At 39.4% G+C, this 26,162-nt stretch overlaps 1 protein-coding gene across 3 annotated transcripts in view; it reads left to right on the top strand.

Annotated features, from left to right (window-relative positions):
- The window catches only part of ksr2 (kinase suppressor of ras 2), a 124,779-nt gene that overhangs the window by 66,754 nt on the left and 31,863 nt on the right, over positions 1-26,162 (top strand). For all 3 annotated transcript variants that reach the window (XM_042488538.1, XM_042488536.1, XM_042488537.1), the window contains 4 exons: positions 1,073-1,245; positions 21,989-22,058; positions 23,330-23,413; positions 24,396-24,481. In XM_042488538.1, the coding sequence (XP_042344472.1) occupies positions 1,073-1,245; positions 21,989-22,058; positions 23,330-23,413; positions 24,396-24,481 (413 nt within the window). The remainder of the gene's footprint in view (positions 1-1,072; positions 1,246-21,988; positions 22,059-23,329; positions 23,414-24,395; positions 24,482-26,162) is intronic.

The raw sequence follows: 26,162 nt of genomic DNA, 5'->3' as shown, positions 1-26,162 counted from the left end.
GCTTCATCCTCCTTCCCTCTAGCCGCAAATACAGACAGCTACTCTGCAAGAATTCTTGCTTTAAGAGAAGGTTTTGTGCCCTCAGCCATTTCTGCTTTAAATAACCTGGGGTCACTGTAATAGACTTGTGCTGTGTTGTTGTGATGTTCTTGTCTGCTTGTATCATGTGTGTTACCTATTCTGTGTATCTGATGGTACAGACTGTGAAAGACATTTTTGTGTTTTGTTACCAGCCGTGCCTCGTTGTCACAACTGGCATGTTTCCATGTTTTGAATCTAAGTGTATCACCATGAAAACATGTGGTCCTGGAGACACGAATGGCAGCTGGGACTACCAGTGAAGTGGCTTCCCAATGTCTGCCATGTTTGGGTGTGGACATATTTTGCAACCACGATAGTGTCACAAAATTGCAAGCTGAAGTTGTGACACTTTACTGATGTGTAGTCAAGATCAGAATAAAGTCTAGATTTTGTGATGCGTGGAGGCTGACCAAGAGTGCTAGAAAAAAGGAGTAGGAATAAGGTACCCATAACGGGCTAGACTTTTCACCCCTGGCCTATTTGCATTTTCGATTGCTGTAACTTGATTCCATCACAAGACAGTGTTTCCCAGAGAGTGAGAGTTTATGTGTGGCAGTAGCTGCCAGAGGAGGGTACTTTTGTTTGTTTTTTTTGCATCTTTTTAATGCCTGTGTGTTTGTTTGTATGTGTGTATATGGGTGTGTGTCTGTGTCTGTGTGTGTGTTTCTTCCAAGAGTGCTCCCAATTTACGTTGATGATGATTGATGTGGGGTTTTTTTTATCATGTTTAGCTTCCACAAATAAATGAATGTGTGGGAAACCTTGTAAATGAATAGATGGACCTCACTTTTAAGTTGTGTTATTGCTAGTTTAGAAACATTTTCACATTTAACGAAGAGCCACACATTGTTAGATGTGCCAGTGAAGGTATTTACCACTGTGAGAACTTAACTTGTTTTTTACTTGTCTAAAAGCTCTGCTATTTTATTAAACATTTGTGTTAATCCCATATCTGTCAATCAAAATGGTTTTCTTTTCTTGTTTCCCTCAGAGCCAAGAAGAAGACCAAGCCCTTGAACCTTAAGATCCACAGCAGTGTGGGCAGCTGTGAGAATCTACCCACGCAGCGCTCGCCCCTCCACACTGAACGATCTCTGCGATCCTTCTTCTTCCCCTCCTTCATCCCTTCCACACCTCCAGTCCATGCTGAAACACCCTCTGCAAGTAAGTGAAGTCGTCTTCTTTTTTTAATCAGCTCGCACTTTAGCTTTTATGAAATGAGATTTTTTAATGCCTTTAATATATCTCTTTCATATTCTAATCCCTTTGGACATCTGCTTATTTAGTTCTCAGGCAATGTCTCATCTCTGGGATGTCGGTCTGCTCTCTGCTAGATTTAGTCAAAAAGTCAAGTGCACCCTGGGGTTGAAAACTGAACTAGGGCTGATTTTTAACCTCAAATTAGACTTTATCTTCTCTTAGAAGACAAATCAGTCTGAACTTGTGAAATTGGTTTGACCAGACCATTGTTTTTCTCACTCATGGCCTCAAATCAACTTTTCAGACATATAATTTATAAAACATAATTTCAAACTCATCATCGTACATATGTGATTATACATCATTCACAATGAAAAATCTGTTGTATTATGTTAGAGGCAGAAGAAAGTTAGAAATCTCGAATACTTGTACAAAAACTTTTCAGACAAGTAAATACACAAAAGAAATGAACAAAATGCTAAGAAAAGTCATGTTTTCACACCGATTTTCCTTATTAAACAGAGAAATACAACTGTACACCTTTTGAATTCAATTTTCTCTCGGTCATGGGAGATTGATGAGGCTTAATTGCCTTGCTAACTCATCATATCTCAACAGAAACAAAATAAAATTCACTCAAACTGTATTGGTTAGTCTTGTGAGTAAATAAGTCCACCACGTTACAACAGTCATGAGCTCCAGTTTGGTCTAAATAAATCCTTAATTTACCAAGTTGGATGTTAAAAAAAAACATGCAGTTATTCCCCACTTGCTGGTCGCCAGTTGTTTACAGTCCTGTAACTTCTCCCTTCACCACTAGGTATTGCTGTGTCTTTCAGTTCAGCCTTCTGTTCCAGTAGAGACCTGAGACTGAGCTCTGATGGTGCGTGCTGTGCACTACATACAATGAGTTTTAAAGAAAGAGGAGCGCCTGTATTTATGACGGTATTGAAAAACATACTTTTGGGATTTTCTAAATACCTTGGTATACAGTAATACCGTGATAACACCCAAGCCTGCTAAACACCCTTCTAAACGAGTTAAATAAAATCCCAGAAAAGTAGTCACACTTGATGCATTGTATTTTTCATCTGTACAAAGAGTGTATTTGGGTGTAGAAAAAAGCGTAAACATATATACAGGAGAGCCATTATGATACAACCACCATACTTTATTTTTGAGAAAATGTTTGATCACACACTCTTGATAAAGATTTCAATGTGTAAGAGTCTTCAGAGTGAAAATATAGAAATTTTCTCTTTGGAGTAAAAGGGTAATTAAATCACCTTCTCTTCTTGGAGGTCTGACATGGTCGATGTCAATGTATCTTAGAGAGGCCGCTGCTTCATTAGCCTCTCTGAAAAGCACTGCCACCAGGTCATGCTGATCTTGGGTCAGGTTGCAGCTCCTGTGCGCTGCTGTTCTGGTTTTTAGTGCTTTTTGTGTTTTTCCTACACATAATAAATCACATGAGACTTTTAGAAGAATACTTTTCTTGTGGAACAAGATACAGTGGCTCTTGTTGTCAGTGTTAACTGGTGGGTGTATGTGGTACACTTGTATGTAATATTGCACTCGATGCATGGACCACACTGATTATTTTCTATCAAAGGATCAAGAAAAGTGATGTTGGATGTGATATGCATATATGTCAAAGTAAGGGGAAGTCTTAACACTACTCTCTATTGACTATTTACATTATTTTTTTAAAGGAATAATTTGTATCTTTTGATCTGGGGTTGTATGACGTTCTTATCCACAATAAGTAAATTACATACGGTCGATGTCAGTCGGCACGCCCCCAGTGTGAATAAGCAGGCAGAGTTACGGACATTGAAGCTAAGCAATGTGTTGTTGTGGACGGACGCTGCAGAAAAAGGTATTTTTGCCATCTAAGAGTCCCACTTAAAAAAAACAATATCAGATGAAGTGAATATTTTCACCGCTTTAACTTGCTAGACAGTGATGGGAAAAGGAAGCTGTTGTATCCATCTATGCTTTTTTCAAAACCAGACTCCTTTGAGAGAAACAGAAATTTACCATCGCTAAACACAGGATCTGCTGGTCTACTGTTGCCTTAATCATTCAGTTAGTTTGTATCATGCTTTGGTATAAAAAAGGGTTATTTTGGATTCACCAAACTCATTCAATAACACAAATAACAATAACTAACTGATCGAGGCAGCAAAGTCGATGTCAATGGAGTCTTTGGGCTTTGACAAGAGCATAGCTAGACAAGTGACGCCAGGTTTTATTGCCAGGTACATTTACATATACAAGGAATATGACTTGGTGTTGTGGTGCAAAACAATTTACATAGAGGAAGAATAAAATTAGTAACTTTAAAAAGAATAAGATCATATAAGATAAAAATATAGAAGGAATATAAAGATATAAATGAGAAATAGAATAGAATAGAAGAACAAAAAATGTATGTCCAAAAGGTGCAATGGAGAAATTGTACAGGAATCATAAAATACTCTAAATATAGTGTACATTTAAAATGATAGTGATATTTTGTGGTAACTTAAACATGTTTTTGCTGCTTCCTTCCTCACACAGCAGTATTACTTAGTTTCTCTGTATACTTCTGCCTGCTTCTCCAAACTTGGGGCTTGCTGATGAATATTGTAGGTGATACACTGACAGATAACTACCTCCTGCAGCGCCACTTAATAAGATCTGAACTGTCCTTTTAAAGTAGATCAGAGTAAGAAATGTGCCAGTGTTTTGTATATTCTTTTTAAAATCTTGACCCATTTTATGTAGCACTTAGGACTATTATTTGTTAGACGTTTTTCATCTTGAATAAGGCACTTTTTCTGTGAGACAGGGCTAAACCCTCTGCCCGACCTCTCCACTAAGTAAAAGAAAAGGAACACTTACACCCATAATCATTCTTAGCACCATAATTCTTTTTGTTAAGAATATACTTAAGTACAGCTCTGTTGGAAAATGCAACAAATGAACAATCAGGCCGTGCCATAATGACCGGAGGTGGTGTGTTGCTGCACATTGGCAGCCTTATTGGCTGATGCATTATGGGCATACTGCGGAAGCCATTAGACTGAGGAGGAGATGGGGAGTAATGGAGGTCATGTCAAGGAAAGGAGTGATAAATGGTCATCACTTAGTGTTGGGAATAGTTGGAGACCTTAACTAACTGGTATGTGGGGCTCAGCGGTGCATTTTTGTAGGTGGAGGCATGACATGGAATAATCACACCTTATGCATAACAGGATAGACAAATAAAGATGTACTCTAATTACAAAATTAGATGAAAAGTACCACATTATTGGTTTAGTCTTTTGTATTATATTCTTATTCAAACTAGACTGCGCCTGCTTTTGCGTGCGACAGACGTCAACAATGAGTTTCATCACTTATTCAGACAAACCAAACCTATGTCAGTCAAACAGTGCTGCTTACAATCACTACTGTCACTGAGACTGATATTTGTCTTGCCAGATTTGACTTCACATTAGGTGTGTATCACATGTTTTGGCTTGCCAAAGGCGTAGTCACTGTTTTGGCTCTAATTACATGTCAAAGCATTGGCAAACTGTGAACCGGAATTTCAAGTTCATCTTTCATCTTTGGAAGTAAGGTGTAGCGTAGTAGTTCATAAATAACTGGTAGTTGACCTGAAGGGAGCTCAGTTCACAGCTGCAGTAACATCATACATGGCACACACACACACAAGCATCAATATTACTAACTAAACCAACATAGACTTCAGCATCACATTAAGGAGTGCATTGGCTTAGCAAGATTTGTCTTCTTTCTTTCTTGAGGTAAACATTGTCTATAAAAAGAATTCTGCAAATTGGGAAAACAATGGATGTATGCTGTATATGTAGTAATGCAATGCTATTAGAAAATGCAGGATTTCATACTCCAGGTGTGGAAAAAGGGGGTTTCAGCTTATTGACAGAAACTGAGACAAGATGACAAGTATCTTACAACTAAATAAATAAAAACATGATATTTGATCACAATGCTGTAAATAATGATCACAGGCCTGCAGTCATTCACAATGAAGCCATCTCCCATGTTTCCACGTGTATGTGTGTGGGAGTGCAACCTGACAACCCACTGAGCTGGAGCGTCCAAGTTAAGAGCGTCTGCTCCAGGCTACAGCAGAGATAGTGCTTCTTACGTAGACACAGAGTTTTCAGGAGTTGGAGGAAGTACACATTGCTTTTTTTTATCCTGCTGTACTAGAAAGCATTATTAGACACGGTGGGTATCACAGCTTGGTTTGGAAACCTGCCTGTATACCTGAAATTCAAGATAAGCCGTCCACAGTGGACAGTTCTGAAGGTTGAAGGACTCCTGCCGCTTCATGCGCTCCTTCAGGCTTTTTGGGAGGAGTTTCTGGGCACTGCTCGCTCAGAAATATCACCTGTGACTGAGCTTCTCTCCCAGGCATTCTTTTCAGTTTCCCAAATACAGGTTAGACTGCTAAAACTTTGTTTGTGCCAGTGTCAATTACAAATGTAAGCACCAAGGGTGGCATGTAAACTGAAACTGTTTTAGGTATCGGCTTAACTGCATGTTTTAGATTTATGTGCAGTATAACTGATTTGTCAGTGTCAGTTAAACATCTTTGTTTCTTACAACAGTGGCACTGAGCTTAAGAGAAATTTAACAGGAGGGAAAATAAGGTTTATCTATGTAGTTTACTGCCACAAACTTTTTCAAGGTGGTGTAATAATTGTTGTTATTGTCATAGCTTCAGCATTAAACTGTATATGAAGCTGAAAGTTTTAGTGTTTTTTTAAATTAATTAATTAATTTATTTATTTATTTAGAGATTTACTGTATCCCGTTTTTCTTCATGGTGACCTCATTAAACATGCTTTTGGCCATAACTTGAGAGCCTTGGGTGCCCACCTTGAAACTGTGCTGACTGGATAAATCTTTTGTCCTGCTGCGGGGGAACATGTGTGTGAAGCATCAATGTTTTCACAGACACGGATGTAAACTGTAACTGCAACTTGACTGGCTGATTGGTAAACACATTTTTAGGGCCTAAGTGTTGTTTTGTTTTTAAAATGAAAAGCAATTGAGACATCTGATCCCTCAGTGCCCATTATGCTTACTTTTAAATCACTGATTAAAGTAAAATGAAATTAAATGTTTTATTTTTCTGTGAAGCTCCACAGTTGACCTCGGGGGTCTCCAGTCCTTATTTTATTTGTCTGTCTGTGTGCGTGCGTGTGTGTGCGTGCATGCCGCTATGCATGTGTGTGCCCGGTAAGCCAGGCTAACCACCCGTCCCGTGTCTATGTTTGGGATTATGATATCACTGCCATCTCATACGTCAGGGCCCTCCAGCCAACGGCATTATCTCTCATCTCTCTAGTCGTCTGAATCAAAACAGACGGAGGGCCCAAAAGACTGGCTGAGGTGACCAAACACTGTCTGCTCAAGATGAGTCAGTACAAAGTCAAAGCTGAAACGTCAGTGCCTTCCTATGAGTTTGTTTGGCTTTCCACTTAGAGATACTGATAGTCTGGTTGTGATTAAGTTAAATAACGTTAAATATTCACACCAGTGTTTCTTTGTTTGGGTAGTCTTTGGCACATAATTGGGTTCTGGAGACAAAGTTTTGTATTAAATCTGCAGATTACTGATGTAGTGTGCTGATGTTTAGTCTCTTCAAAAGGCTGGCATTTTTCTTTTTTTTCCTTTTTCATTTTGTAAACAAACCTCATGGAAAGACCGAAACCAAACACATGTTCGTCCATATCTTCATATGGATTGATTTTCATACAATTCCAGAAGATTTTTTTACAAAAGGGTCACAAATATATGCTAATTATTTTTAAAAAAGGAAAAAATATGCATTTGAACTTTCTGTTGGTGCCATTGTTGAGTTATTTTTGGATGTATTTATCCAGCAGTCCAACAAGATCCCAAGATGTTAAAGGGTAATCCGAAAGATTTCAGTCCTGGTTAAATAGGCAACACCTGCAGTTACCATAGTAACCACAAGTGGGTTTAAATACAACAGCAAACCCTCCTTGAGCAGCTGCTTTGTCAGAACAACAGCAGATGAGTAGCTGGTGCATCCGTTTACAGTTCAACCAAGCATACTCATATTGTTGGGTATCTTGAGCAGGCAATCCAAATCCATCACATGAATGGCGGACTCTGCCACTGTGACCAAAATACTGTGAGAGACAATTTCAAAGGACAGACAAGGCATAAATCATTAAACATTAGAATCTTAAAACAAAACCAAATCTTAGTATGTTGTTTGCACCATTGTTGGAGTGTTTTCAAGTTTTTTGGACACACCTGAGCCTGCTCCATAGTTGACACTTTAGTTTTCCTCCGTCCTGGACAGAAGGGATTATTAAAAAAAATATGGTTTAGATGTTGATTTAGATGTTGATGTGTTTTATAATGTTTTTAAAACTTGATAAGATTTATTTATGGGTCCCTAAACTCAGGCATCTAGCGACTGCTGTAGTCATGGAATTTATCGGCTCCAGTATGATCAGCCTCACCCCTTTTCCGGCACAATGCAATGACGCGTCGCCACAAAATATCGCCGTCTATGTCCAAGCACTGCTTGAGCATCATTCAAACATAGCCTGCACCAAGTTTGAAATATATACTAAATAAGTGACTGTTTTCGTTTGTTTTTTTGTTTTCAAAGAAACCACAGTCACATTTCCATTGGCCTCAATGCTGCTCTCTACCTTTTGCATATTGTGTTTCTGGCATGTTTTTGAGAATATGCTACACTAAAAAAAACCCAAAAACGTGTGAAATGCCTTTTTTTTTGCAAGTATTCTTGTCTTTTATAAACTGAATATATGTGCTTATTTTGTTGGAAAAGGGGTATTTGCCTCCAATGAAACGGCACAGTGTAGTTTCTTTTGGTAGATTGTTTTTGCATATCCTTATATCAGTCTTGTTTTGCTCGTTCATGTAACTGGGTGTTCACCACACCTGAACAAGTGGGTGTGCATGTTCACAAATAACTTGTTTTGCTTGATCATGTAACTGGGAGTTCACGATGGGAAATGTTGGCTTCAGTATTTTTCGCAAAGTCATGGAACTTCCTGATAATCATCTTGAAGTATTTGGACACGCTTGAGTATGTTCCGTGACGCCTCAGTTTTCCTCCTTCCTTGAAGTCATGGTGTAGAACTTCCTCTTGGCGAATATGTTGACATGTTTTCTGATGTTTTTGATTTGATGTATTTTTTGGATCCTCAAAATCAGTTTAGCTAAATAGTACAACACAATCCTAAGATGTTAAAGCCTTAATACTTGAAATTTTATTTCCGGCTAATTTGGCGACACATGATAAAGAAAGTTAAAGCAAGAAGGTTTATTAATACAGCAAACACTCCTTGTGCAGCTGCTTTGTTAGAAGTACAACATCCAACTAACTGGTGTTAGCTGGTTTACTAACTGACCAACTAACTGAATTTGTTAAATGTTCCAACCTCTGGATGGTGTAAAGAGAGCATATGTTGAGGCTGATATCAATGAGATAAAATTGCAATGGATTATATCCATGCACTGTTTTCCTGACAGGCAGACAACTGAATCCAGCCAAGAAATGGCGGACCCCGCCATTGCCACTAAATACTACAAGAGAGATAACGCCAAAAGTTAGACATAAAGTAAATAACATAAAGTTAAACAAAAATATTAGAAAGAAAACCACTGCGAACCAAACCAGGAAGATGAATATTAAAACCCGTACACAAAAAAAACAACCTAAAAAGATTTATAGCTCAATTCAGTTTTTTTCCATTATCCTTACTGTAAATAAGCTCTGACTATCAAAGAAACTACACACCCTAGTTTGTCTTTGTTTGTTTTTCTTACTACATTTCCTTGTTTGACTTGATATCTGGTGATACAACACCTGCGGGTATGTATGTGTACTTTACTGGACTTAATTTTCTTTTGTTTTTGTTCTTACTTCAGTTTTTGTTTTACTTTTGTTTTTATTTCAGTTTAAGTTTTTGTTCATCCACCCCCTGAATGTGCTGAGTTATATGGCTGTTTTGCCCTCATCCCAAATGATTTAGCACATCAAAGTACAATGCTTACTTATTAATTTTACCATTACTCATGGAGGTAAAATGCTACTTGCGTGCCAAAAGAGACATGCCAAAAGGCATGAGTCTTGCATGCCAAATGAGACGAGCCAAAAGGCGGGGCATGTTACTTAAACTGTATGTCACAAAGTCATGGGTTTGAACCTCCAGGTGGTGAAACTTTTGAGGTGTTTTCACATTGAAAACAGCAGAAGAATTCATAAACATCAAAGGTAGTATTTATCAGCAAAAGAGTAACTAACTTTCTAAACTATGACAATGAAAATCAGCAATATTGGCAAACTAATTAGCAGTCCAGTCCTGGTTGGGAACATTTCTTTAAAGGCCCTGCACATGGTAAACCCAAATCAGTTATTCCAGTTAATATGATTGACTGGAATCCTTGTCAGTACTGTGTGGGTGGTATTCACGGTTCAAATGGATCCTTTAGAAGTTGTCAAGGCATTGAATTCATTAGTCCAAGTAAGGTCCAGTAAGGCTTAATTAGCATTAAAATGTCTTATATTTAGGTCTCAAACTGAAAATTGCTGATACAAATTTATGCCGTCTTTTTAAAGTTTTTTCTGTTATTAATTACCTGTGTTTTTCCTGCTGTGACATGTCAAGATTTCTGTCTTTTGACTTCAGATAATCCCCAGCACACTTTGATGTTTATCTGTTTGTCTCTTTGGGAAAAAAGGGCTTTTAATGTGGGATGAGAAGAAATATAAAAACTTGCTGGCAAAAAAATGAAAATATTTAGTAAGGCTTCTGATGTAAACAAAAATCTGCAGACTTTGAACATCAGGGTGGCCATGCCAATACATAAAGATGGGCTATGGCACTGGTTTATCCACTTTCACGCTCGTTTTCTTGCACTGAGTTTTCTCATGTTTATGTGCAATAGACCTTCTAAAAAATAATTTCACTTTTTGCAAGCAAGGAGCATTCTGTTGTTTTTTGCTGTTTATCCTTGTGGCCAACTTAAATAATACATATTCCTTTCTGTTTTTCTTCTGCTCAAAGTGTTAGGAATCATCATTGTTATTCTAATTTGAAAAGTTACAGTGGCCACAGAGGGACATTTTCCACACACAGCTCACCTTGAGCGCCTCAGGCTGTTTGAGCACACACAGTTGGAGCGGACAGATGCCCCAACTTGTGATGATGCCTTGTGTCCACTTGGAGGTCCAGCACCAGCCCTGGGACTCCACTAACACATACACACACACACACACACACACACCTGCTGCAGAACTGATGTGTGTGTATGAGTGTGTGTGAGATGCAGAGAGAGAAAGAGGGAGTGTGTAGGAGTTTGTGAGTGTGTGCTTGTGGATATAAATGGCTTCAATGTTCTTCATACGCTTTGTGCACAACTCACTGTGTTTATTTCTACATGTGCTCTAGTGACGTCACCCACTCACCCTAACCTCGCAGCGACGCTTTGCAGTTGCGTCACAGATCTCCTAGCAACCGAATATGGCACCACAATGGATGCCCCTTTGAGAGTTGGCAAATAAATAATGGTCACAAATAACGGCTAAATTTAAAACCGGGTGAGGAAAATGGAGCTACCTGAGCGGAATGGTTGCGTTTGGCATCGATTCACTGTTTCAGTAAAGATGTAACACTGTCATTTAGCCATTGTTTCATCGTTTTGTATGTATGAGGAGATGAATGTTGACATGCTGACTCATGTTTGAAGAGCATATTCAGGGTTTTTTGTGTTCTTGACTTGTAGGCAGAATAGAAAAGATACATTTCACCTTTGTTTGTTTTGACTTCCGACTGGCTAAAAATCTCCAAAATCTTGCTACACCACATATTTATCATTTCTTGTTCACCTGTAATTTTACTGTATGAACCAATGACCCGAAAGCAGCATTCAAATATACCTCTCAGTTTTTTTTTAATCAATAAAAAGCCTGCTTTTCATGGCCAGTACGGATAAAATAACCATTAATTTCGCACTTATCTATTTTAAAAAGTACACAACCTGTTGTTTGTGCACACCCAAGGGTAAGAAAGATTTATTGAGCAAAGGTGGATGGCTGTTAAAGGGGTTTAACAACATCGCATAGGCCTTCGACGAATAGTTTCGAGTAGTTGCCTTATGGATTCCATGTCAGTGCCTGCTTGGTTATTGCATTTTTGGCTTGTCCTCAGTGTGTGACCAAACCTTTTCAGTTGTATTGATTATATAGTTTCTTTTTAGGAAAGGATGTAAAAAAAAAAAAAAAAATGATAGCAGATTACGTTGATGGTGTTGATTGTGTTTGGTCAGTAGATCCCAAAGATGCATCTTAGGTCTTCCAGGTTTCAGTACCATACAACAGTATGGTTTTAACTTTGGAGTTGAAGATTTTAAACTTTGTCTTGTGTGAAATGTTTTTGGATTTCCAGGTCTTGTTTAGGATCTTGTATGCTGCTCTTGCTTTTCTGATTGTCTTTATGTTCTTCTTTGACCCACCATCCACAGTAATTACACTTCACAGGTATGTGAATTGGTCGACTTCTCCCAGGCACTGTCATAGGCTTCATGCTTCTGCATGATTTTGGTTTTTGTTTCTTTTGTTTTGAGTCAAACCTCAGCTGCAGTGGTTCCTCACTGATGGGACTTATCTTGCATCTGTTGGTTGATGTATGAGAGCGATGCAATCTCGTAAGCAAAGTTGAAGGCCTCAATATGTTCATTCAAACTCGAATGAATGCCAGTCTTCTGATTGCTGGTTGTTTCTTTCATGACCCAGTGGATGCATAAGATGACAGGAAAACAATCAATGTTACCTAATGACTTTTGAAGGGTTTAACAATAATTCAAGCCATTTCGGTGTGGTCTTTTGACACCGTTTAACAGCTCAGTGTTGAACGTTAGCTCGATCTAACTGGGCAGATGTTGAACTGACCATTCGCCGTAAGGGCAGCAGCTCCAGGGACGGTCCTTTAGCGCTGCATCTAACCAATATAATGGCAGCAAAATAAAGGGATCAGACCCCCAGAACATGGATTGTGTTGTCTTCCTCTAAAACTGTGAAAAACATCCACATTGCGACAATGTGTTTGGCATACTATGTTTTCTCTACTTCTTGTCTGTGCTTATTGGCATGGTCGCTGCTGCAACAGTAAAGTCAGTAAAGGCAAGTTTTAACTAATAGGAGAACTTAGATTCTTGTAAAAAGATGTGCTGACCTTTGTGCTTACTTTCTAATCTTCTGCAACATCAGGTCACTGCTAAAGAAAATCTTTTTGCTGGGTAGAGAGTGTTTTGCAGGTCAGACTAACTGACTCTTTCTGGCGCAGTTCTTGTCTCACTCCAGCTAATGAAACTCTGTAGGAGGTCATAAACTCCAGTCAATACAGGAATGGATTGGTCAGTGGTTACTATGTTTGTACTCGAAAAGTAGGGCAGATGTTAAAAACAGGCAGAGGAGTCTTTGTAAACATTGTACTGCTACTGCATCCACATTTAAATTATGTTTTTGTGCATCCCACTAAATTTACATCTCGCTGTGAATTTAGTCTCCAATGAACTTCAAGTTGCAATTTGACACCTCAGCTAATCTAAACAAACTGCTTTAATAGTCGACTAGCCAGCAGGGAAGTGTAACAACAGATGTTGACAACATTTAACTTGCCACTAAAGCTTTCTGTGACATGCTGCGGAGTACGAATCAGATTCGATCATTCTCATATTGTGACAGACTGTGCTGTAAGAGATGGTTCTGGTTGGTCATGATGCATTGAATGCAGCACGCGTGTTTGAGCTCCCATCTGTCGACACCACTGAGGCATCCTTTGAGTTCACTTGTGGGATCTTTATTCTGTCATTTTAAAAGATTTTATATGAACACATGGAGGGTGGGAGAAGACGATGAAAAGGTTTAATTGAGACAACAATTTTGAATATTTAGTATAACAATTATCTGTTTGTCATCAGTGTTGTCCAAAAGTTATGGACTTCAGATATAGCTGACACAGGGGGTATTACGTCAGCTAAAAGCCCTCCGTGGCGTCAGATTGGCCTCGCCACTGAAACCTGCTGTTTGTCGGTGCTCATCTGTGAGCCATTTGAGTTCTTCAACTGAGAAAGTCACTACCGAGCCATAAGGCCTCTGGGCATCATCTGTTCCCCCATCCCTTCTCCCTCTGTCTCACTGGCACACTTAAACCGCCAGTCTTAAAAGACTCCCACCATCTATAAGGCCGAGCAGAGATACTTGTTTCATCCAAGAAAATTGCTATTTTTCGAGCGCTGTGATTACTATTGTCACTTTATCATTGGGACACTTTGTGTGCATGTGGGTTATTTGTAAACCTGTGTGTGCTCGACAGAGATGACAGCACAATATTCTGCAAAAAAAAAAGGCAGGTCGGCGTGTAGCTGTTGCCATAGCAACTGAACAACCTGGCTTTGTCTTTTGTTCATCTGATTTTTTTTTTCTCACATTCGTATAGAAAGAAAAAAAAAACACCCCTATTGCCACCCCTACCTTGTTCGTTTCTTGCTGCCATTCTGCTCAGCCGTGTACTTTTACCTTGTGGAAAGTCTCATTAGAACGCATTGATGAGAAACGATGAGAGTATGGGGTGCAACAGCCTGTAACATAGCACTCATGTAACACTCGTGCTATAATGCAGCACATTGTGCAGCAAACGCCCACACGTTTTTTACAGTCCTGTTCACTTCTTCTGCTGCTCTGCTCAGTCTACTGTATATATGTACCATACGGCCAGACTCTTATCTGCTTGTCAAAAACAATTGTGTTCAAGTGTTTTGTGCTGAATTTAATAGGTATGCCACCCCTCTGAGACCCACATAGAGCCACTTTTGTTGTTTTTGGGGGTGGGCAGAGGATCTTTGAGGGAGATTGCAGGTCGCCAGTATGAGCCACATAGAAATGGTATACACCATCTGAAAGCTGGGCACCTGAAGATTAATTGTGAGATACAGCTCAGTACTGTGTGTTATGTTTTTTCTAGTCATAAATCTGTAATTAAAATGGTGTTTTGTTTAGGCACCTGTTTGAATTCTAAAGGTTTAGATCATGCACATCTTTGACTCATGCGTTGTTGCAGCAATTTTGGGGTTCATATCGTTTTGGTGCTAAATTTAGCGTGTTTTACCACTTGAGTATTGATAAAAATGGTCAAAAATCACTCCAAAATAGCACATTATGACAAGACCTTGAGGACAGTATAGAAAAACTGATTCTGTGATTCAGCATCAAAAACTTTGGACATTTAAAGAATTCTTTTACAGTTTGTTAGTTGACATTTTTTGATGATTGGATAGCAAGATTGGATGGTGAGCGCTTCTGTTCTGAGTAAGCCCTTTATCATTAATCTACCTACGGAAGCCATACATACTCTGAATGCCATAGGTTTGCAGAGTGTGTTGGACTGTTAATGGACCCAGTGTGCAGAAATAATCAAATACAATGAGCCAAAATAACACATTTGTACTCCATGCAAAAAACTGCATGTTTTTCGCTCAGAACTTCATGGGACTCGCATAAAGTGTAAAAAATCAGCTCTCTATTGCCTCTGAAAGACAGTAATGTTGACCAAGATTGCCGGTTAAGCTTTCTATTATCTCTTGATGAAACTATGCCAGTTATGCTGTTGATTCAGCCACTCGATTGAAGCTTTTATCCCAACTTTGCTACACTCTGCCCGTTGAGCTTTAATACCTTGATGATTGTGATAATGACAAGAGCAGGTGTGGGTGAGATGACTCTGACAGCACCAACAATGAGAATAATTTGTGAGTCTTTTTTCCTGTGTTGTTTTAATTGTCTTACGCTCTATCTTTTTAGCCCGCAGTGGGAATTCCTGCTCCATGGGGAGTAGAAGTGTTTAGCGCTCAGTCAGTCACTAGGAGAGGCATCTTGGTCTAATGTCAAATAAACTATATTTGGCTTTAAATAGGCTCCTAGACTCAAGTAGTCTTTTTATCTCTGCACACGTACACACACACACACCCCCCTCAGTGTAAACCACACAGACAGAGACATATATTTCTTCATCGTTCAGTGCAATAACATCTCTCTTTAAGCAATGCAAAACACATACACACACACACACACACACACAGACAACACATATTCAACCCCATGGTCTGCTGTGTGTCATGTAACCGGCCAGTGGAGGGGGGGGGGGCTTGGCTTAATTAGACTGAGCCAATCAGAGAAGATGGAGGAGGACATTGTTGTCTGGCGCCTTGGGGTTTCTCAACTCCTGCAGGCTCATCTGTCTGACACACACACACACACACATACGCATGCACACATTTTATCTCTGTGTGTATTTTTTCGCATATCCCAAAGTTTCCATGGTTTTCCCTTGTTTATGTGACCAGATATTTATAATTACAACACCTGTGCACCTGTCTGTGAGCATGTGCACCATATCATTCTTCATTTACACTTTGGTTTCGTCTCTCCTCCCTGGACTGTGTAACTGCCGTGGTGGTACCTTTGGAGACTTTTACACCTGGTCTCATGCTTTTAAGTACAATAAAGATAACGCTGAAATATAAACTGGTAGAGCATGACACTGTTGTGTAGATTTACCAGCATGATCCCAAGATGTGAAAGTTGCTGACGAGATTTCAGTCCTGGTTGATTTGGCAACACCTGTGGTTACCGTGGTAACACCAAGTGTGATATGATATGACAGCAAACACTCCTCGAGGAGCCACTTTGTCAGAAATAGAAGACTATCTGGTGAATGTTTAAAGTTCAACCACGCATACTCATGTTGTTTTAATAAAGTCGTCAGTCAAAATAATTGCAGCCACGATCTGATTTCATGCTGCGAATGCTGTTAGCAGTTTTCTACACAATAGCAAGACACAGTAAAATTAGTTTACCTTGTTAAAAAGTTGGAGGCATTGTGTGCAGCTCTTCATTTAACAGCTCACTGTGGCTGCTGTTTCTTGTTACATTACTCATATGCAAGAATTAATAACGCTGAAATGACAGTTGTTTTGTTGATGAATAATAGCGGTCAACATTGTGCAAATGCTTCACAATCAAATCCACAGAGTGTGGTCATTTGAACGCTTTTAATGTGAGTGGCAGCAGGCTGTTCTGTTTGCATCAATATCTGAGTGTAATACAGCTCTGACATGGTGTGAAGAGACCAGGGTTGGGTACTGGTCACATTTGAACATATACTGGTGCTGGTGCCAGTATGATGCATTTGGTACCAGTACCTTATGGCAGCAACCAATAGTTATTAGCCTACTTTCTGTAGGCTAATTACAAAAATACAGTTTTTGAACAAGCTGCAGTAAACATACTGTTGTGATACCTGACTATTTCTAGTTCTATATTTCGGTGCTGCAGCAATAGTTTCAGCTTCCTGGAAAGCCGCCCTCGGAACTCTGTGATGAGCGCTTCAGCTTTTGGGCCCTTTGCAGGACTTCCGCCTCCTTTCTGATCGTGGGAGCTCTGTTGTCTCCACATCAAAGTGCAAAAAAGCGCCCCAAAACCAGAAACCCAGCCGCAGAGTGCCACAGGCAGCTCTGGCTTCCCAACTGCCAGGCTTTACGGCTTCATGGCCTCATGGCTTCCTGGCTTTGGGACACCTCCATCCCCTTTCTGAACCCAGTGTTATCAGCCAGATGCAATCTTAGGTACGATAATTTGACACAAATTAATTTGGTTGTAATTGTTGTGTTTGGTTGTACTGGTGTTATTTGGTTGGTGTCCTAAAATGTACTGACTTCAATACTGTACCTGAAAAGAGCTAAGTAGTGAGGCAGATATCAATCTGTATCCCTGGTATGAAGTAGACAATCTGGATCTAGCACAGAAATGGCCGACTCTGCCACTGATAAATGCTACTGGACTTCATAGGACGGACAAAATACATATGACACAAAATGAAACAATAGAATCTTAAAACCAAACAAAATTAGTATAAACCGAAAAATAAATGTCCACATCAATACACCTAAATACAACAATAACAGATGAAAATCTAAATTAAGATTTTATTCATCATCTCAGTTGTAAATTGGCATAATCATAAATTAAATAGTCAAGGTCAATAAGGTCAATAAGAAGGTCAATAAGAACACGCACACAGATGCTAAACATATGTTGCATCTCTGAGAATTTCTGTCATTTGTCAAACTCATGCTTTTCCCCATGACTGGCATATGGTTGGGCATATGTGTATGAGTTTGTTCTCATGAGTACTTGCTGACATAAATCTACACTCCCCCTTTCTTTGAGGGATGGTAGGATCATCAAAGGTTGCTGCGAAATACAGACAGCGACGTCAACAGCACACACACATACACAATGATAAACAGCCCTGACCACGCCGCTGACAAGTCCAATCATCTGCCAGTCGCCAACAAGGCCGACAAGAAGCAGATGATGTCAGTTTCCCCTCTGTATTGAGTTATCAGGTTGATTGAGTGTAATTGAGCGATGCATCGGAGTGCGGAGAGAAGACACCAAGCCTCTGGAGAGGCTGCGGAGGGAGGAGGAAGGAAGGGTGTTTCAGGAACCAGGAAATGCTGTACGGCACCGGGCCATAAGATTAGCAATGTCAATGACGCGCAGCCTCGTAATCAATTAATAGGACTAATTGAGCCCCCTCACCAGATGATGACAATTTGCGTCATGCAAAGATTTCTTTTAAACCTACCTCACTAGCTATTAACTACAGGAGATCTATCTACCAAGCTATTGCATTTACAGTTTCAAGCTTCTACAGTTGTGAATGCCGTGATCATGAATTTATTTAAGAACTATCATCATTGACAGCATTCGATTATGACTTGGGCTCTGTTGGACTTGAGATTTGCTTGGAAACCTAAAAAACCTGTGGTACTTTGGCTCTACCCAACCAGTAAGAGTACTTCTGCCTGCAGAGATCAGTCTCTGAAAACAGTTTTCATCTTAACACTCCAATCTAAAAGTTTTTGAGACTGTTCTAGGAGGAGCATTGGCATCGGCAGTGAAATCTTAATGTCCTTTCAGTTTCAAATAGACATAATAAAGAGCCTGTGAATTTGAAAATTGACAAAGGCGTCCTCAGACTCATAGCTGATTCACTCTTTGGGGCAATAGTGTGGGATATCCAGCAGAAAGCAGCTCAGATTTCTTCTTTTCCTCTCAGGTCTAATTGAAGTGAACCTCTTCTTTCCTCTCATATGGAGATCAGTCTCAGCGCACACCTGGGCCCACAATTCCATTTCAAGGCATTAGAAATTTGATGCATTGAGAAAAGAACTTCTCGGTGTTGTCATTCTGCTCCATGTTTCTCTCTTTAGCATCACATTTCCCCGATTTAATGAATTGTTCTCCTCCTCCTTCTACCCACACACACAAAAATCTCAAGTCCTCTCTACTCTCCTCTTCCTGGCTTTCATTTCCAGCTAAAAAGTAACATAATATTCATGAATAACTCTGCACAAAAGTAGCTAAAAATCTCAATTATTACACATTTTACTCTCAGCCAAGAAGATGCAAAAAATTAGAGATTGGACAGTGTGTGTTTGTGTGTACGCTTATGAATGCCACAGAATATGTGCATGGATGTAATGTTCATATAAAACCTGCTAGTCCGCTCTTCTTGAGTCTAAAAGCTTCAGGCTACATTGTCCACTTCTAGCATAACGCACCGAAATCTCAGATTAAACTGTCAGCAGTCAAGTTTGCGTTGTAATGTAGATGCAGATTTTAACAAGAAGAAAGTGTGGAGAAAAAAAAGTCTCTGGTTCTGCTGCATGTACTTTGATGCTTTTTAAACTGTCCATCATGAGTTTGACAATTTTTTTTTTTGGTGCAATGCTTCGTTAATGGAGTACTTCTTAAACATTTCAAAGTGTGTTTTTTAATTAATACAGCCAAAGAACACAAAAGATGAGACAGGAAGAAATATTTACATTTACAATTGTTCTCTGGCTGTATTAATCCATTTCTAAATTGTCAAAAGTTTTATGAAATATAAGATAAGGTACACTTTTCTTGATCTCCAACAGGGAAATTCGGTTGTTGCAGCTGTGCAACGACAGAAATAAGTACTGATAAGTACAGAAAGTAACAAAAACTAGAAAAGTGCTCTCAATAGAGTGCAGATCTACACCTGGAGGCTCCATCCCAGCTGTGACACAGCCGCCTGAGCTGATAACAGCCACTATAGACACATTTTGTATTTCTAGGAGATGCACTGCAGTGTGTCTCAGAAGATACAATGTAATTATCAGGATGACTGTATTTATGAAAAGTAAAACACAGCCCCAAATCTTCATAACCAAACTTTTAATAGTGTTAGCTTTGTGTGACGGCTACAGCACCATGATGTGGGAAATAATGACAATAAATCCAATTAATTTCCTTGAATTGCCTTTGTCTCTGAAATGTGCTATTTGAATAAACTTGCTCTGCTTTTCCTTGAACAGACAAAAAAGAATCAATTAAACTGCCTATTTACATATGGTGGAAGCGCAGATATCAAGGAAAAATGACCAAAACAGACCAGTTAACATTTTTTGTTTTTTAGCTGAGCCGATTTCCAAAACACTTGCGGCCACTACCAGTCGTTTAAGAGAAGCGAGGAGTCGGCAGTCAAAAACAGAATAAAACAGTCAGTTCACACATTTTTAAAAATTCATGAGTCACCACAACCTCGAGAGATCCTTGAACAAACTCAAACATGAGTACAATTATAAGGCTGATTGGTCCAGTTTGTAAGATTAGCAGTGGACAAACAGATACACACTCTCTCTCTCTCACACACACACACACACACACTCACACACGGCCAAATGCATAATGCTCTCTAGTAAGCTGGAGGGGATAATTAATAACAAGAGATACTTATTGAGGATAAAGTCATACATGTGCAAACAAAATATTCTGCTTATTGTTCCAGTTGTTTGTGGGATTAGCTGCGGACAGACAGGTACACTTATATACATACACACACACACACACACACACACACACACACACACACACACACACACCCAAAAGCATGGTCCTCTACAGGGGCCTCTAGGGGATAATGAATAATAAGAGATTCTTCATGTGCATACAGTCGTACATGTGCAAACAAAGTTTTAGCGTTATTGTTGCAGTAGTTTGTGAGATTAGCTGCAGACAGACAGATTCACACACACACGCACACACACACACACACACACTCTCTCTCTCTCTCACATGCACATGACCAAAAGCACAATCATGTTCAGTCATCAAAAAGACAAAAGCATTCAGAGACTAAAGACCACATGGTGAATTGAGTCATGCTGATAAATTGATAAAGTGTTGTGATTAATAGTAGCGGAGTCTACAGGTCTATGTAAACAGGCTAATGGATGATCTGATTAAATAATGGGACACTGTGTCTGTCTGCGTTAATATAACAGCCCAATTCACCAGAATTGCATTGCGAGGCAATAGGTTGGTGTTTACTTCCTGTCAGCTTCTGTCATTTGCTTACTCTGCAAAACATTCCAGGAGGAAATACAGAGGGACCTTATACAAAGTTTATGTTGTCAAATTTGAAACATTGCAAAACATATAACATATACAGACCTGTTATATAATGGTTGTCTGCAAAAACTGAAATAAACTACTGTGACCAAAAATTACCTTGCATGATTCACTTTCCATCGTAACCTACGACTTTGTCAAAATTTTTCGGCATTGCTCTTTCGTTATTGAATTATTGGCAGCCAGCAAATTATTAAAATGTGCTATCATCTCAATGCATATCCACTACATCCAGCCGCCCTCACAGGTAACATTGTGTAGGCGGCGCATTCTCACCTGGTATTATGAGGCGCAGCATAAATGTATCGGGCTGCTCAGTCATTGCCAGCACTAATGGACCAGGCGAAAGGTTTTTGTTCTGAAAACCTTCTGAAGTGAGAGCTCCTCACAATGAAATACAGGAATCAGCAATATGAAATATCTTTGTCTAAACATGCAAACAATTCAAACTTTGTTGTTGACTGATGTAAATCCTATCTATCTATCTATCTATCTATCTATCTATCTATCTATCTATCTATCTACCTATCTATCCTAATCTAATCTAATCTAACTTTCTCAATGGTTATATAGACTATATAGACTACGCAGTACATAAATGTGTGTTGTTACCTAAAAGAAACGTGGTCTCTTAACACAATACGGGCGGAGATTACATTACCACAACAATGTCAGTAATAAAGCAGTTTAGAAAGATATAAATGTAAGGAGACAGGGATGCCTGGATTGGCTTTGTTTGTGAATTTTACAAGAATGGTAACAAAAATGGATAATTGGTGAAATATAAACCTATGACATGAATATGTCGGTTGCACATCCACTCATCTATCTAGTCAATTAGGACAAGAGCTCGTTTACAGTGGTGAGTGGACAGTGACTCATGACTAACTGTGTGCATGATATCCAAACAGCTGATTAAGTCTGACACCAAAATGTCAGTTTGTTGCTGCAATATCAGTCCATTCCCCTGAAATGCCATATGTGCTAAATGAATGTTTAATGCAAGACATTTAGTCAATACTGAAAGACATTCTGTCAGTATTACCATTTGACCAAAAAAATAATTAAAAAAAAAAAAAAAAACCTTCCCTCTCTGCTGTCTCCTCTCTCCAGACACTCTCTCAGTGCCTCGCTGGTCCCCACAGATTCCCCGAAGAGATCTGGGAAACTCAATAAAACACAGGTAGGCCTAAAGGAAAGTGTGTGGGTGAGTGTGTGCCTATGTGCATGCACTCATACATCTGTGATAGAATGTCAGTCCAATTAAAAAAAAAGGGCCTCTTGCGTAACTCATCTCCATTCCCTTTCTCTCTTTGTCTGTCCCTCTCTTTCTGTCTCACCCTGCTTGACTCCAAAAGCTAGTGATCTAAAAAGTAAAACAATACCGTATTAGTTGTGGGATCTCAGCAACCTCCAGAACGTGGGTGGTTTGCCTGCTGAAAGTCAGCGAGGTGGAGAGAGAAGCTCTAAACCTCATCATACGCAGCCAAACTGAGCGCAGATGTAATTTATGTAGCCGTTATTGAAGATTAAGGCTGATTTTAAGAGAAACGCCATTATTCCACCCAACAATCTCCTTGACGTGCTGATTTGCATATTCCTAACGTGCGCCCTTGATCGCATTGTTGGCCTGTTTCGATAAGTGCATTTGCGTCGCCGGTACACAATGCACTACTTTGGCTGTAGGGCCTCCACTGTGCGGAAAGAACTTTTCTTTATGCAGAATCTGCCCTTAATGTCACATCATCGTTCATATGTGACAGCAGAGTCCACTAAAAATCCAGTAGGGGTTGGATTGAGCTGTGCCTTTCAAATGAGGCGAAGGAGGGCCTAATAAAGAGGTTTGAATTCTGTCAAACTACATTAGTCACCTGCCATTAGTCAGCCAGCGGCACTGCTGGCATCCAGGCGTTTCATCAGTAAATACAGCCATAGTCACATACGTGCTCGAGCCGCTCAGTCAGTCTGTGCAGGGAATTGGCTGCTACTGCGGAGCACATTGTGGATTTGTTTCTTAGAGAAGTCATTGCATTGGAACCTTTAAGAGTGGCACAGGCCGCTGAGCTGCCATCACTCGGACTGATTGTTGTATTGATGTAAACCCCATGGCCTCCGCCATGCGCTGCGAAATGACTGCCTAAGACGCTCATTCGCTCAGGGTTACTGAAAGATGAAAATAAAACGGGCCCAAATTAAATCAGCAGGTGAGGGAGATTAGGAAGGTAAACACTTTTTTACACGTGCTTTCTTCAAGCACCCATGATCCCCGCAGAAAGGGCACGCAAGGAACGTGGCGCCTTCTTTCGTATAAAGCCGTGTGTCAGATTGAGAGAATGTTATGAAAGACTTGTGGTAATCCACCGCTTGTATGTGTCATATAGATGTGCAACAAGCTGAAAGTGGTGTCCTGACTTTTACAAATCTCCTTATCTCACTCTTTTCTTTCGCCTGCAGGTTTTCCACAAAGTATTGGATGTCCCAGACATGCATAGTGTGTGGAAAGGGAATGTTGTTTGGACTGAAATGTAAAAACTGCAAGTAGGTATTGAAACTGGGTTTTGTTTTCAATGGATAGTCCGTATTTTGTAAAGTGGGGTTTTATGAGGCACTTATCTGTAGTTAGTGTATTACATACAGTTAGTACAGATACAAAACCTGAGCAATGTACTGCTCAATTTCAGCTAAAGTATACGCTATATTTAGAATATTTTTTCACTTTTTTGTTGCCATCAGATTGTTGATGGGAAACTAAAGCCATTCAATCGCTCTTCAAAGCCAAACTCCATTTAGAAAAAAATTATTGTACACCCCTGAACACAGAAGCTGCTGGTGTATTGTTACTCGATCAGTTTGTGTTATTGCGTGACTTTGGTGTTTCAAAGGATTAGTTTGGATTCTCCAGAGTCACATAATAACACAAACACACTGATGGAGGCAGCAGTCAGTCGTGGATGAAGTACCTGAGGGCCATACTTGAGTGAAAGTACAGATTTTGTACTTGAGAAAATGACTTTGGTATGAGTTGAAATCACCTATTAGAATATTATTAGAATAGCTGTCTTTAATAATTTAGGGTCAAAAGTAGTTTTATGATATTAAAAGTATTAAATGTAGTAATTGCTGTTCATAAAAGTACATTACTTAGCTTCTGTGTCAGTACCTCTGGCTGCTTCTCCAAACTGGAGGCGTGCCAACTGACATCTACTGTACACTGACTATGGATAAGTACCTCAAACAACCCCAAAGTACTATTTATTGCAACAGTTGTAGTGACTGTTATCATTTAAGTAATTTATAGTGTCATCATGGTTGTTTTTTGTTTGTATTTATTGTTTTTCCCCTGTGACACATGCTTATGAACTCTTTGTTTTTATCTCACTTGAATAAATAAGCAATCTGCACCTCTTGTCTGTTCTGCTATGTGTTAATGCTTTGCAAAAGTTTCATCACTGTGCAAATTAACTAGAATAATAAAAAGGCAAACACTAATCAGATTTCCTGTCCTTGTGTATGCACTTAGGCTGAAGTGCCACAACAAATGCACCAAAGAAGCCCCACCTTGCCATTTATTGATCATACAGCGAGGCGGACGAGAATCCCTCAAAGGTATTTTTTCAAGTAACATTTCAGCAGCTGCACACATATTTCCATCGTCTTTCATGGTGATATTTCTCTAAACTCATTTAAAGTTTTTATTTTATTGCCGTTTCCTTGCTGGTTATTGTTGATGATTGCAATTTGAAAACCAGTAACGACACTTACTAATACCACACTCTGCTACTTCGACATTTTAAGAGTTAGCTTGTCTTCAGTCTTATTAGGAGTTTGATTTGGGTTTGAATGGCAAATTTCCACCTTGCTACCATTGCTGGACTGTTTATGCAGACCGTGTTGATTCCCCCCAAACAGCCAATGTACTGACTATACAGACATTAGCTCGCTATAAACGTTGGCTTCAATTGTGTCTGTGTGTGCTTGTATGGCAGCTCAGACTCTAGCTGACTGCAGAAATCATCTCAGTGTCTCTCCTCTTTCCTCTCATGTCTGAAAGTTTATGATGACAGTTCATAGAGATGACAATAAATGTGTCTTCACCTGGAAAATTATTTATGTGTGAGTGCACCTTGGTGCAGGATATTTTGGCACTGAGCCCCGAGGAATGGTGAGGTAGTGGGACTTGTTGTGTCGTAGCTACTAGCTTGCCACTGTTAGCTCTCCACTTTTAGCTTTGCCAACATTGAGGATCATAGAAATAGAAAGAATGAGAGAACAGACATTGAACTGTTTGCTGTGGTCATCTGAGTGGTCCAAAAGAAGATGGCAATTGTTGTTAGTTATAGAGATAAAAGACATGAGTGGGGTCATAAAATGACACAGTGAGGAGATTGAGAACTCTATTCTGTGTCTTTCTTTCTTTCTTTCTTTCTTTCTTTCTTTGTATCTGACTATCTACCTATAAGCAAGACACAATTTGTCATAAACTAATAAATTGTCGAGCCTTCACAGTGAAAATACAGTCAGAGGAAATAAAAAAAAGCGAGTTTGTAAAATTCCATGATAATTTAATGAATAGAATTTGATGACTAAGAAATAAGAAGCATTTTAGTCACACACAAAAAACTCTCTCCATGCTTCTTACTACTCCACTGCAGGTTTGGTTGTTACTGTGTAACCTCACCGTAGTGAGTTTGCGACTTCACACAAGTCAGTTATACAAAAGTTGGTCCATTATAATGGTGGCAGGTTTTTGCGGTGGCAACGTAAAAATGGCTGCCGCTCTGACCATCCTGCTATGTTTATTTAAATGGGAGGAGAGTGCTGCAGGGATGACGTTTTTTTGAGGTCGCTCAGAACTTAGTGTTGCCATGGTTCCCTCTACAACGTGATTTTGACATTTGGATTCTGGATTATTGCAGATAAAAAGCTGCAGAGCAAACAAATAATTATGTTACTTGCATGTTTTGTTCAGGAAAACAATCTTCACAAATAAACACCACTTTTATGAATCTTGAAGTGCAAATGCCAAGGCTAAAAGTAAAAGCTAACATTAGGCTAGAAATGAACTACACCACGGTCACATGACTTAAACGTTGCCACTACTACGAGGCTGTTAAACTTTGTTCGACGTGTTGACGCTCTATAGTCTCATTTAGCCTTGTTAGGAAGCCGCTCATTCAAGACAAATGATCACAAGTGAGGTGTTTACTGATATATTTTATGTCACAAAACAAAACATGTAAGTCACTTAAGCAGATCTAACCAAAAATCCATTCAAAAAACCCATTAA

This window comes from Plectropomus leopardus, chromosome 6 (genome assembly GCF_008729295.1).
Source record: "Plectropomus leopardus isolate mb chromosome 6, YSFRI_Pleo_2.0, whole genome shotgun sequence".
Lineage (NCBI taxonomy): Eukaryota > Metazoa > Chordata > Actinopteri > Perciformes > Serranidae > Plectropomus > Plectropomus leopardus.
This window is presented reverse-complemented; position numbering and strand designations above follow the sequence as displayed.